Raw genomic sequence first — 14,860 nt, forward strand, 5'->3', positions numbered from 1 at the left:
GTGACATAGCCATGTCAATAGAGAAAAGGGCATCTAAAGGAAAGATATTTAGAAGGTAGAAAAGAGATTTGAATACAGATTCAAATGAGGAATAGGGTATGAAACTGAGGTTATGAGCCTGAATGACTAGTAAGAGAAGGCAGGGGCAAGACGAAGGGTGGGGAGGAGTGGGGAGAACCAGTCCTTGAAAAACAGAGACAGGGTCTAGAGAAGTACAGAAAGTGGAAAGACAGGAATCCTGAACTCAGAGGTGGAAGGAACACGCCAGCTCCTCATCATAAACATGAGCCCTCTGCCTGTCCTAGCCTCCCTTTCCCCCATGTGATTGGCAAGAACTCTGATATGGATTGGTTCAGGAAAGTAGGAAAGAGAAGTAAAATCCATTCAACCCACATCCCCAGGAAAACCAACAGAGAGTTTTGCTTTCAAAGGCTTTTATTCTCCCCCAGATTGTGGCAGCAGCTTGATCCATTTCCATCTATCCCTCTGGGTTAGAAAGAGCAGGTTTGAGGCTGCCTACAGCCCTGGGGGTCAGGGCCAGGTGAGCACTAGCAAAAGGACATAGGAGTGCTCCAGTTGACTTTCCTTGTCCTCTTTTGCCTGCCACTCTGTCCCCCCAGGTTAGTGCAGGCCCAGGTTTTTCATATACCTCTGTACCCAATGGACAGCTGGATTGGCACAGACTTTCAGTCCTTGTTTGGTTTCAAACCTAAGGATTATAAAGCAGATGGAGTCTATTCAGAGAAGCTGGTGAAATTAAATGCCCTTCTTTTCATATTCCTCCCTTTCTGCACCCTGACTTTGCCCTCATCTCCCCAGGGCTATGAGCCCCTCCCTCTGTGGCATCTCCTAGGTACTCTCCCTGGGATGTCTCTCCCAACTTTTAATGAGAGCAGCTCCTACCCAAAACCCATCAGATTCAGTATAGAAAGGAGATTCCCAACTAGCTCATCTCAATCTGCTGAGCCTTATCCAAAATCTCCAAACCAGCTTGTGCCACCACACAATCTTCCCTACCGCAACTACCCACAGCAGCATTGTGGTATCCTGTAAAGAGCCCTACCTCTAGAACCAAAAGACCATCTCTACTTCTAACTCCTTGTGGGGCTGCAGAAAGGCCTCATCAGCTCTTGGGACCTCAGTTTTTTCCTCAATATAATGAGAGGGATTAACCCTGATGATCTCCAAGGTCCCCTCTGTCTCTTAATCTTATTCCCCATCCCTCCTATGCATCCATATTCTGAGGTTTTTGAAGACTCTCTGATGGTTGGGAAAAGTGCCTGGTTTCCCTGTTAAGGTAAGAACTTTCCAGGGAGTGCCATTTTTCTCCCATTCCAGGTGTCACCACTACCTCCCCCCAGAATAATCTCAAGGCTTCTGAGAAATGAATTGATGGCTCTTCTCTAAAGGTTAGGTGACCTGTGACCTGAAATATGAATGACTGGTGTGTATTTTTTATTATATTACATTGTGTTGTAACAATGTATTAAAATATTTATAATTATAACACTATGCCTAAATATGTATAATTTATGCTCATAGCATGATCAATTTAGAACTGGAAGAGAAGTCCGAGGTCATTCTGTTCAATTATAGAAGGCCATCAAGTCTAAAAGGCCCAAAGAAAGTGAAAGGAGATGTCCAAAGAGATCATAAAGGTAATAAATGCAGAGCTGGGATTCGAACCCACTCCCAGGCAGTTAGGTGGCACAGTAGATAGAGTGCCAAGTCTGGAGTTCTGAAGACTTGAGTTCAAATCCATCCTCAGACACTTACTAGCTGTGTGACTCTGGGCAAGTCACTTAACCCTGTTTGCCTCAGTTTCCTCATCTGTCAAATAAGCTGGAAAAGGAAGTAGCAAATTGTTCCAGTATCTCTGCCAAGAAAACTCCAAATGGGATCATGAAGAGTTGGATATAAAGGAAAATGAGTGAACAACAACTTTTGGCTCCCAATTCAGTACTATTTCCAGTCTACCATATTGCCTCCCTAGGGTCAAATCCTCCCTTTCAGTAAAATGAGAAGGTCAGAAACTCCCTGAGTTCCAGAATATCAAAAAAGGAAAGGGATCTCAGAAGCCACCCTGTCTAACCTGTATAGAAACCAGATTCCTTTCTACAACATTTCAGCACAAATGGTTGTCTCTGACTGACAATGTCTAGTGAAGGAGAATCCATGACCACTGCATATTTAGGAGGTTCTGTGGTACAGAGGTCAAAGCAAGAAGTGGAGCAGGAGTCAGAGAACTCCTCCCACCTCCAACATTTGCCACCTGTGTGATCTTGACAAGATCTCTTCAATTCTCTGGATCTCCATTTCCTTATTTGTAAAATCAGGGTGATGTACTTCATGATCTCTAAGGTCCCTCTTGGCTCTAGAGCCATGATCCTAAGGGAATTGTTGGGAGTTTTCCCCCTTACATTGATCCTAAATCTGCCTCTCTGAAATTTCTACTCATTGTTCCTAGTACTATAGGGTGGGATCAAGAAACCCAAATCTAAATCTTCCCCCTTGGATTTCTTGGAGATTCTCAGCCTTTGCCAGGGGCTGGTGTCCACAATCTGTTGTACATCATCCCTTCTCTTGTCTTGTCAGAGAAAGTCAGCACATGAAATACTCACAAAACTCCAGGCTTGGGGCACCGAAGGCTAGTCCTAACAAAACCGATGACGAGAGATTGTGGGATCCGATGGTTGACAAAGTTGTTGCAGCAGGGGGTGGAGTCCTCCGAGTCAGCTGTGAAGGAATAAGCTGAATGAGGACCCCTGAGAGGGACCTCCACGCAACTTGGAAAGAATAGTGAACTCACCTTGCTGGACTGACAGCGGTAAGCAGAAGCCAGTGAGGAAGAGGAGGAGGAAAGAGAAGGCAACCACCAAGACCCTCATGGTCATGATGAGGAGAAGCTTGGGAGCCTAGCCAAAGTGGAAGAGTGTTCAGCTTCACCTTGCCCTTGATTCCTTAGTGACCAAGACCTTGCTCTGGGTGAGCTCTGTGGGGACAGCAAGAGAAGGGAACAGAAATCAATATTCATAGACGTTGGATTCTTTATGTGAACAGGTCACCATGCTTTAAAAATAAGGTAACTGGGGCCTGGGTTAGAGAAGAAGTGGGGCTTTGGGGAACACAGCTCCACAGGCCATTGCTACAATCCAATCCAATATATATTTATTAAGCACCTACTACGTGGCAAGCACTACAGATACAAGCAATAAAAAGAATTACAGTCCCTGACCTCAAGGAACTTACAGTCTAAAGGGGGAGACACCACAGAAATGAGGCAGGAAAGGTAGGGGGGAACATGGGACTAGAACAAGGAACTTACAGTCTAAAGGGGGAGACACCGCAGAAATGAGGCAGGAAAGGTAGGGGGGAACATGGGACTAGAACAAGGAACTTACAATCTAAAGGGGGAGACACCGCAGAAATGAGGCAGGAAAGGTAGGGGGGAACATGGGACTAGAACAAGGAACTTACAGTCTAAAGGGGGAGACACCGCAGAAATGAGGCAGGAAAGGTAGGGGGGAACATGGGACTAGAACAAGGAACTTACAATCTAAAGGGGGAGACACCGCAGAAATGAGGCAGGAAAGGTAGGGGGGAACATGGGACTGGAACAAGGAACTTACAATCTAAAGGGGGAGACACTGCAGAAATGAGGCAGGAAAGGTAGGGGGGAACATGGGACTGGAACAAGGGGAGAGATGAAACACCAGAGAAGAAATTGTTCCATGGATTTGAAGCCAGCGAGGACAGCAGGCACAAAGGTGAGTGAGGATCTTATAGACCAATTTCTCTTCTTTCTAAAGGAAGGCCTTAGCAGGCATTTGGTACTCCTCCCTCCAGCCTTCCAGTCAGAGGGGAAAGAAGGCTGAGAAAGGTGGTGTCAATAAGGCTTGAGTTAGAAACCTGGTGGAGAGTTTAGAAGTGCTGAGTTTGTCCTGGGAGGGTCATCATTTTCTGTGAAGCTGAAACCAGACAGAGCTGCAGATGCAGAGATGAGCGAGAACCAGACCTCACTCAGGTAACCCCAGGCCCTTTCTGAGCTTGCCTAAGTCACCATTCCCAGCACCCTGGATTCCATGCAAGGGATAGTCCTTCCTGTAACCAACACCACCTCTAGCCTCCTGAACCAGTTCCCAGAGTCCCTGGTGCAGAGCCCCTCCTCCTGCTTGCTGCAAGGCCAGCCACCTGGCACCTCACAGGATGCAACACTTGCCAAAAAGTAGGACCTTGAAGAATAACTTTGGACTCATCCAGTTCCCTCAACAGACATCTCATTGTTACCCCATCTGGGCTATTTCTGGAGAGCTGGCATACTCTTATCACCTTAAACTCTACCTGTCCTACAGATATTGAATCCCCACCTACCCATAAACAAGTCCTGTTAGAAAGGTTTTTGTTTCCAGTCCCAGCTGATCCCCCTTCCAATGGGGATTAGCAGCTTCTCTCTAACTTGTGGTATTAGAAAATTGCCTAAGGACTTTGAGAAGTTAAAGGACTTGCCATGCGCCACACAGTCAGGTTGGTTCAGAGGTAAGTCTCCAGGGGCTTTCAGACAAACTATCTATCCACCATGCCAGGCTGTCTCTCAAAAAGACCAGTTCCTCTTTTACTGTTTTGTCCTTAAACCCATCTCCTAATAAATGAGAAAGTTGTGATAGCTAGTAAGGTCAGCCATCGAGATTTGTAGAAATTCATTGAAGTTGTGTCTTGTACATAAAGTAAAGGAGATATGTTTTCTTTTCAACTTGGATTCCAATCACTGGGGGATTCAATCAGTTTCTCAACTGGACCCTCTATGCTCTGTGGGGGCGAAACCTTATTTGTATCCCACCACTCCTTCCCTTCTTCCCAACACCTGGCACTAGATAGGTGCTCAAGAAATGTCCCTAAATCAAATCAGTTCCTTTTTTTTCTTATAGAGCTAATTGACGAAAAACCAGCTAGCCCATGGTTTCTATGAATGTCTCATATGAGCAACATTTTATTAAACACATGTGAAACTCCTTAGAAACCCAGTGGGTTCAATTCCAATGCCAGGGCCAACCTAATAGATAGGTGGAGTAGAGAGATGGTTTTAGTTATATGATTTGAGGAGTAGGAAGAAGTCCCTCCCTATCCAAAAGTCTTTCCCAGACCCCTGCAGAATGTCATGGTATCTAAAATTTCACCCTTAGAGATTCATTCCATTGGGTTTGATCAGTCAATAGGCATTCATTAAGCACAAGGTCTACACAAGCACTGGGCTAAATGTGGAGAACCCAAAAACAAAAGTGAGACACATCATGACCTTGAGGAGTTTGCATTCTAGCAGGGGAGGAAACATGCCCGTAAAGAGTCACATCTAAAAGAAACACAAGTGATTTCCGGGGGAAAGGCACAAGCAACTAGAAGCATCAGCAAAGACCTTATTTGGAAGGTAATATGCTGAGTTTTGTAGGAAAGGAGGGCTTCTAAAAATTAGTTCAAAGCAAAGGCAATTGATGAAATAACATAGTTTGGTTTTATGTTTTGTTTTGTTTTTTAGTCATCAATAAAACACTTTCCCCTGTAAACCTGAGACACACTTTCCTATGATGGAACATATGTAGAGAACATTCATGATATAGTCAAACACATACAGAATACATAAGAGATAGCTTGGTGGCACAATGGATGCAGGACCTGACTTGAAAGCAGGAAGACCTGAGTTCAAATGCAGCTTAGACACTTACTAGCTATGTGTCCCTAAGCAAATCATCCTACTTCTCTTAGCCTGAGGGCTAATAACAGTGCCTGCCTCTCAGAATTGTTATGAAGATCACATGATCACATGGACACTTGCCCATGGTAAGTCCTTTAATTTCTCAAAGATCACATCTATTTTAAAAAGGAGATTTCTGGCTTCTTTTACTAAGTTCTCTCTAATGCCAAGCAAGCCTAGTTAGCTAGTGTCCTTAGGTATAAATCTTTTGTTTGATCTGCTTTTCTCAGTCACTGAGGTTTATGCCTCTGTCAGAAATCTTTGTCCTCTGTCAGCAATCTGTCTTTAACCTAAAAAAAAAAAGTCTTTGAATAAATCTAACCAAGAGATAAACAAGAAAGAAGTTCAGAATCTAAATAGAATTTAGAAAAATTAGAGATGATAGATCTCTGGTGATTACTGAATAGTAATAGAAAGGAATTCACATACTTCTCATCTATATACGGCAACTTTGTAAAACTGACGACATGTTGAGGCACAAAGACTTCATCAAAAAATGTAGAAAAGCAGAAATACTAAATATACCCTTTACTAATCACAATGTAATAAAAATTATATCTAACACAGGACTCAAGGAAAGAACTTTAAAATAGTTTTAAGACTTAATATAATTAAGAAACTAAGTAATATAATCCTAAAGAACTGATAGATCAAAGGACACATTAGAAAATGTCACAAAAGAAATAATGAGACAATATTCTAAAACATGGGATGAAGCTAAAGCAGTTATTAGGGGCAAATTGATTTCTCTAAGTGTTTTTTATCAGTAAAGAGAAGACAAAAAGATCAATGAATTAAAAACAAAACTTTAAAAAAAACTTAAGCAACAACAAATTTTAAAATCCCAGCTAAACAACCAAGTAGAAATTCTAAAAATTAATTAAGAGATTAATAAAATTGAAAGTCAAAAATAATGAGCTATTAAATTAGGAACTTTTTTAAAAAATACTAATAAAATAGATAAACAAGTAACCAATCTAATTTTTTTTATGAAGAAATAAAACCAAATTGTTCACGTAAAAAATTCAAAAACAAGAGTTCACAATAATTCAAGAGGAAATAAAGGAAGTTATCAGAAACATTTTGACCAAATATATGCTAATAGATCTGGTCATTTAAAGGAAGTAGATGAATATTTACATAACATGGTTCTGTCCCAGGGACAGGCCTTCTTACATCTTCTTCTCAGGGCTATCACATATCTTGAGTGAGGTTGTGGGTATTTCTTTTCTCTGCCTTTGACTCAAGACCTCATTAATGTTACTACTAACTTTAGGAGGTCAGTGACAAGTACCCCATATCCATTTAATCATATAGTATAAGTTTTACAAAGGAACATTTACTTCAAAGATATAGACAGAATAAAACTACAAATATTTTCTCTAACATTTCAGAGGCATAATCTCTCCTTCAACCAGTTAGTCTGTTAAGGGTTGCAGTAAAGATTAGGCTCAAAACTTTGCTCAGTTCCTACATAGTATTAGTCACACCAAGTTTATATCCACTGGTGGCATTCATGCTGGATTTTGTTGGGCTAGATCCAGATGATCATTCTGTGTGTTTTGATGCCTCAGTGCTTGGCTTGCTAGAATATTTGACAGAGATTCCTAGACTCCCAGATTGCTATGGCTTGCACTGCCAGTCTTTATCACTCTTAAATCTGGAGACTCCATTCCCTGCACCTAGATGGAAAAAGAACAAACAAAAAGACAAAGGACCCAGGTCCATATGACCAAAAAGAGGGGAAGAGACCTCAAGGTCTGTTTCCTTTACTACAAGTTCTCATTATAAGTTAAGATACTATGAGTGAAGGAATTATCTCACTTCCTCACAAGTATAGAAATAGAGCCAAAGAGAGAGCAGTTGACTCAATTAGTCGCTTTCAAAGATATATCAAAGAAGTCTACATATCCATTGGAAGGAAAAAACTCTTCTCAACTATGTGGTAGATCAGCCAGAACCAACTGCTCTCTATTACCTCTTAGCAAGATGATATGGTCTGCATATGTGCCAGACACACATGACACCTACAAAAATATAAAACAGCAAGCTTAACAAAAGAAAAGACAGATTAAATATACAATATCAGGAAAAAAAGAAATAAAATGTCACAAATAGGCCATAGCAGCGTATTAGAAAGATTATACACTATGACCAAGTCGGCTTTATGTTGGGCATATAAGTTAGCTCAATGTAAAGAAAACTGTAAATATAATAAATCATGTTACGAATATCAGTATTTAAAACTACATGATATCAATAGATGCTGAAAAGAATTTAATGATATCCAAGATCTGTTTCTCTTTTTAAAAAAGTACTAGAAAGCATAAGAAGAAATTGCTCCTTCCTTAATAAAGTAAGTTATATCTTTCTAAAACCAAGGAGAAACATATGTAATGGAGAAAAGCTAGAAGAGTTCCCAGTAAGATGAGGGGTAAAGCAAGCATGGCCAAAATCGCCGCCACTATCTAATGCTAGCTACAGCAAAAAGACAATAAAGAAAAATGGAGGAAAGAAAATTACTGCTTTTTGCAGATGATATAATGGTTTACTCAGAAAACTCTAGCCAACCAAAAATTAACTAAAATAATTAATACATTCATCAAATTTTAGGATATAAAATTCATCCACATAAATCATCAATATTTCTTTATATTACCAACAAAACCAAGCAGAAAGAAGTAGAAATTCCCTTCAAAATAACTACAGAAAATATAAAATATTGAGAAATGTATCTACCAACAGTGCCCCCAGGATAAGATTAAATCTTTTTTAATGTATCTACCTAGAAATGTATCTACATGAATTAAATGAATACAAAAATAAAAGTCCTTGAAGAAATTAAGACATACCTAAATTATTAGAGAAATATTAATTGTTCATGGGTAGATCAAGCCAATATAATAATATAATGTAAAAGGGACAACAATATCTGTATTAATTCATTTAATCAGTGCTATTTCAATTAAAGTACCAAAGGATTGTTTTGTTTTCCAGAGCTAGAAAAAATAATAATGAAAGTCATATGGGCGATTGGGAAAGAAAAGGGAACAAACATTTACGAAACACTTAATGTGTACCAAACATTTTACAAGTACTCTCTCATTTGATCCACACAACAGCCTCATGAAAGGTAGGTGCTATTATTATTATCCCCACTTTACAACTGAGGAAACTTGGATAAAAAGAGCTTAAGTGACTTGCTCCGAGTCACACTGCTAGTAAGTATGTGAGGCTGAATTTGAACACAGGTCTTCCACAGTCCTGAACAGATGAAGGAAGGGATTTATGCATAAATGAAGATGCTATAAAAACAGAGTTTCAATGCAAATAAGGAAAAATAAAAAATGTTAATATATGTATTCAAATACCAGACTCAGGATCCCCCCAAAGCCTTGTGGACTTGTAGATATTTCTTCTAATTCTGCCTCCCCCCCTCAAAAAAAGAGGTTTTTCTTTGATTCATTGCTCTGACCTGGATATCCTCTAGGAAAATTTCCAAAGATAGATTGAGTTTAATTTTCCCCAAAAGTGAATAGAAGAGGTCCCCAGCTCCCATCTCAAATTTAAAGTTCTCTTTGGAGTTGCATTTACTCAAAACCACAGCTTGCGATTCCCCAGCAATGCATTTATTTTTTTCCACCAGCCAGAGGGTTCATCAGTTCAAAGAAAAGTTACTCAATGAAATAAATCAGCAAGAACTCTCTAATAGAATACTCCTTCCATAAACTCAGTGCACACGGAGTCCACATGCCATCAGAGAGAGCAAGTGTGAATACTGATCATGTATAAGGGGCACACATATGTGGAAAACACATGTGACTGGCCTCTTGTGGAGAGGCAACTTACACCTCTTGCTCTATATAACCAACAGTGTCTTCTGGAAATATCATTATGTTGCTTCTACTGGACTTGCTCCCAATTGAGTGTAGTGCTTCTGCTGAGCCTATCTCCCTCAGTGGTCCACCAGGCTCTTCTGGTCCCCATTAATATTGTGGTGATGACTGGTACATGGTGTCTACTGGTGTGCTTTATTTCTGGTTTCTTGATGTCTCCATTAGGCACGTTACTTTGCTGGTCCCTGCTGGTCTCCATGACGTGTTGTGTGTTGTGGCAGCTTCTAAACATCTCATCTCTTCTGGTCTATTTGTTGGACTTATTTCTTCAGAAGCCCTTGTGCCATCTCTGCTTCAGTTTGCCAGGATGTAGTGGCTAGGACCCCTTCTGAAAAAGGGCAGACTGATAGCATCTTAGGAACACACTCAGCTAACAAAAACCTTGCAGAGTGCCCCCAGGATAAGATTAAATCTTTTTTGACTCCTGCCTGAGCAAAAATCAAAACCCTCAGAAATCAAAACCATCTAACTCAGGGTTCAATACTCCCAAGATCATCTCTGGCTTAACATGCAAATGAATTTGATCCAGTGCAAATGAATGTGATCCAGTACAAACAATAAGCTAAGGAGGAAAGATAACTTCCCTGCCAGAATATCCTCCATTTTTCCCTTTTAGGTATATCTATTAGCAGCAAAAGGTGATGGCTTAGTCCTGTATTTTGGTTGACAAAAAACTGTTTCCCTACATGACCACTCAAAGTTAGCTAGATTACTGGGTGCTACAGTTATTTCAACACAGAAAAAAAAAATGCAAAGGACTTACTGAAATCCATAAACAGGAAGAAGAACACAAAAGACACTCAACAGACTCACAGAAACAGAGAGAGTACTCAATTAGTCCATCAACACTCCTCAGGCATTTTGGTAGCTCTGTAGTCCTCCACAAAGAATGATGATACCATCCCTCCCAGACTCTTAGTGGCACCCTATGGTTTGGATTCACACACACACACACACACACACACACACACACACACACACACACACACACACACACACACACACACACACACACACACACACACACACACTTTAGGGCTGCTGAATAAACAATTCCCTTCCCATTTGACAAGCACTATCTAAGCAAGATATTGCTCAGGACCTATACTGGGGACTGGATAATTCTCTTCTTTCTCCAATAACCTCATTACATCAGAAAGACTCCTTTGCTCTCTAGAAGTTTAACTCCAGAACTTTAAACTCAGGAACCCTCCAGTTTGAGCATGGTACAACCTCCTAGATCTAGGAAATATCTTTTCTGGTTAAAAGACTAGATTCTAGTGCCACACTGCCTAAGGAGTTCAAAATCTCCCCTCCTTCACACAAGAGTTTGTGGTCCACTAACGTGAACTAGTCACACACATGTGGCCTCAGTCTTGTACTTCTGCAGGAAATCATATAATTGCTATCAAACTCTTAGCAGCTAGAAAGTTCACTAGCAGGATCTTTCCTCTCAAGCCACCAGCATGTAGATGGCCAACTGCCATGTGCATCTGCCCCAAAACTTCCATGTCTAATTACTGGCAGAGGAAAAGGCATAGATAGACATCTCTCCCTAGGAGCAGGCTCACTATACTGCATGCAGTATGTTTCCTGAACTGGGAAAGCCAAAAAAGAAGTCCAAAAAATAGACTGCTGATCTGTTAGCTCACTTTTACAGGAAAGGGGGCATGGGGGAGGGCAACTCCTCCAACCAAAATTTACACTTCAAAGTCTCATCCAACCAATCATCTTGGAAATAGCCCCACTCATTGGAAACCAAGCAGGAGTATGCCCACATGTTTCACAAAGAAATACCACACAAAGACATACCTTACAATCTCTCATGCTTGACTGGGGACTATTCTGTCATCACTCCCCCTTTTACATACTAAAATACAGTAACTGTCAAAAATCAAAATATAAATTCAGAAAAAAACAGGTTATATGTTAGAATGTCAAACATCTCATATTCAGAATATTTGTAAATTATACCTGAGAGACCATTAAGACCGAACCCTTTCATTTTATCAGTGTGACAAAGTGTCTTGTCTGGTAGATTTAAAACTGGAAAGACTATCTATTGCCATTCTCTCATTTTCTCAGAGGGATCTCAGAATGACTTCCCTAAAGTCACACAGAAAATAAGTTAGAATCAAGATTCAAACCCAGGTCCTCTGACAGTCCTCTATCTTTTCTATGACACTATAGTGACATTTCCCCCCAAAAAAAAATTCTAAATTCTTATCTTGGCAATTTTTTCTTAGAGACTAAACCTTCTGATAAAGTAACATTCAAGGTTCCTATATTCAGAAAGTTATAAGAACAAACATTAGAGTATAGAGTAAGGGTTCTTATTCTGAGGTCAACAGATCATTGACAGGGTTGGTTTGTTTGGTTGTTTGGTTTTTGGTTTTGTTTTGGGGGATTAGGGGGTAGTATGAACCTAGATGCGGAAAAAAATATACCTCTATTTTTTACTAAACTCTAACTGAAATTTCACCTTTCCTTCAATTATTTAAAAACATAATTCCGAAAATTCTCTGTCCCTTCTGACACAGGGCTCAGGGAGATTGAAAGAGTGGGTCACAGAGGAAAACGAAGCATAGATGGTAGGATCAGTCATAGAAATCCCAGCATTTAAAGCTGGAAGGAAGCAGAGAACATCTAGTTCAACCCTCTCATTTTCTAGAGGAGTAAGTGACTTACCCAAGATCCTACAGAGAGTAGTAGAGCTAGGATTTGATACCAGCTTCTGCAAATACAAACTTCATTCTTTTTCCACTGTGCCACACTCTCTATCCCTTCCTTCCCTTCAAAGAAAAATTCCCTTCTCTTCCCAAAGCCCCATGCCAATCTCCCACCCTTGCCCTCCTGCTTCTCCCTGAAATCCCTCTAGACAGAGAAAGCCAGTATTTTCTAAAGCAAATATACTGATAGCCCTTTGCCCACAACACAAAGTCCCCAAATTTCCATCTTTTACTTCCAGAGAGTATCGGAACCACAGACCAGACCTTGTTTGAGAAACAACTGGATGTCGGCACTCTTTCCAAAAAAGCAAAGTGAGGTGAATGTAGAAGTTTCCAGAGTGTATATGATTACCAATGCCCCTCCCAGTTCTACAAATCTCCTAACTCCAAGACTTCTAGATCCACCACCCCTCACAAGAACTCCACCCAACTTGGGAAACTGCCAGATGCTCAGGGCAAAATTAGGACGTTTGATTAGCTTATTGGCAGACTCCTGTCCTCCCTGCTGAGAAATAGAATGAGTGTGTGGGTCCCGGAGAATTTCTGTTCTAAAATCACAGGCTGTTCTCCAGCTCAGCCAACCGTGGAGGGAAAGCAAGGCCTGAGGGGAGTCTGTCGAAGAAGTGGGACCTACTCAGAATAAAACGACTAAAAATGGCAACTAAAGTGCAGATTATCTGACAGAGCTGAAAGCGACCTCATAGAATAGCTACTCTAACCCACTAATTTTATTTTCATTTTTTAACTTTCCTTTTCATTATTGTGAACTTAGCCAGCATGAAAACCTCCCTGAACAAAGAACCAATTCTAGTCTCTCCACTACTCTATCTACACCTTGTATGGACTTCCTCGTTTTCGTAAACATAGAATGTAAGCTCCTTGAAGGCAGGGACTGTTTTGATCTTTCTTTGTTATCTCCAGTCCTTCTCACAATTCTAGGTACATAGTGAGTGCTTTTTAACTGACTACAAGAGACAGAGATAGACAGATACAGAGACAAAGAAAGAGACAGATATAGAGACACAGAGACAGAGAGACAGAGACAGACAAATAGAGAGACAGAGACAGAGAGGATTCCATCTGAAACCTAAAATCTTTTCTATGTTTAGCATGTTGCTATTTTGATATATTTCAAATTTTCCATGATAATTCCAACACTGCCCTTGTTGTCTTTGCACTCTTATTACCTATTTTTTTGCTCTTTTCTTATATTTTTAGATGATTCATTGCCATGCTTTTTTTTCTTTTTTTTAATATAACTATCATTCCAGTCTCACACATACAAAGTCCTTCCCTGTAGCAAATAAGTAGAGTCAAGCAAACCAAACACACATCAACGTGCCTTCCAGAAAGACTGGCCCATTTCTGAGCTCCACCAATCATACTTGCCTTTTCACAATCATTGTCATTCACGTTTTTTGTCATCTTTGAAAATCTGATAGTTATGAGGTAGAACCTCAAAGTCATTCAAATGGCATTCCTATTATTATTGGTGATTTGGAACATTTTATCATGGTTGGGGGGAGGGTTTGGGGAGGATTTTATGTTTGCTCATTTGTTGTTATGTTTGCTCGTTAGCATTTATCATTTTTCCCCCATCCCATTAAATCATAACGAAAAAGAAAACTCTCATAACAAATATGCATAGTCCTCCGAAACAAATTCCCCCCTAACCATTGATAGCTTACATCTCTTCTTTGGAGAATCCCAGCAGTATTTGTCAATAGCCAGTCCTTATCTCAGGATTTGGGTTGGGTATTTAGGTTAAGCAAATACTGTGCTACTGTGTTCATTTGCTTTTGGCTCTCTTGTTCCCAGTCTGTCCTGTTGATTAAGTTTTTATTTTTGTAACCAATACAAAATGGTTTTTCTGATTACTGCTTTGAGGTATAGCCTCTTCCTTCTCATTTTTCTTTTTTTCTTTTGAGATTCTTGATGTTTTGTTCCTCCAGGTAAATGTTGTTATCATTTGTTATATCTATAAAGCAGCAATTTGGTAATTTGCTTGGTATACTACTAAATATGTAAATTAATTTAGGTAGCATTATCATCATTGTTACTGACATAGCCCAACAATTAGCAGTTAATATCTCTCTGATTATTCAGATGTCTTTATTTCTGTAATGAGTGTTTTGTAGTTATATTCACATAATTCCCATACATATTTTTGTAGGTAGATTCCCAAATATTTTCCATTCCAGTTATTTTTAGTGGAATTTTAAACCCATGATATTTCTTCTCAAGATTTTGGAAATAAATCAACCAGACAATTTCCAGATTCTAGATACTGGGGCCCCATAAATGCATGAGAATTTTTTCCTTATTTGAGTCTAAATCTGATACTTTGCAACTTTCATTCAGCATTTAGCACAGTGCTTGCTTCATAAATGCTTATTAACTGAATTGTTCTTGGCTCTCCCCTGTAGAGTTAATCAGAAAAATTTAATTTTACTTCCAAAGTAGTCTTTCTAATACATGAATACAGCTGT

General features: G+C 39.9%; 1 protein-coding gene across 2 annotated transcripts; it reads right to left on the reverse strand.

The window, feature by feature from the left end:
• Window positions 1–417: 417 nt before the first annotated feature.
• On the reverse strand, window positions 418–12,775 carry LOC140527748 (C-C motif chemokine 4-like). 2 transcript variants are annotated; one of them, XM_072644901.1, is made up of 4 exons: window positions 12,636–12,775; window positions 2,810–2,992; window positions 2,622–2,736; window positions 418–709 (listed from the first exon to the last, which is right to left on the reverse strand). In XM_072644901.1, the coding sequence occupies exons 2-4, from the start codon at window positions 2,892–2,894 to the stop codon at window positions 622–624; spliced, it is 288 nt and encodes a 95-aa protein (XP_072501002.1). In that variant the 5' UTR covers window positions 2,895–2,992; window positions 12,636–12,775; the 3' UTR covers window positions 418–621. The 2 variants fall into 2 exon arrangements, with proteins under 2 accessions (XP_072501002.1, XP_072501003.1); XM_072644902.1 differs by lacking the exon at window positions 12,636–12,775 and adding an exon at window positions 3,910–4,157.
• Window positions 12,776–14,860: the final 2,085 nt, after the last annotated feature.

The sequence above is a fragment of the Notamacropus eugenii genome, chromosome 2 (genome assembly GCF_028372415.1).
Source record: "Notamacropus eugenii isolate mMacEug1 chromosome 2, mMacEug1.pri_v2, whole genome shotgun sequence".
NCBI classification, from domain to species: Eukaryota; Metazoa; Chordata; class Mammalia; order Diprotodontia; family Macropodidae; genus Notamacropus; species Notamacropus eugenii.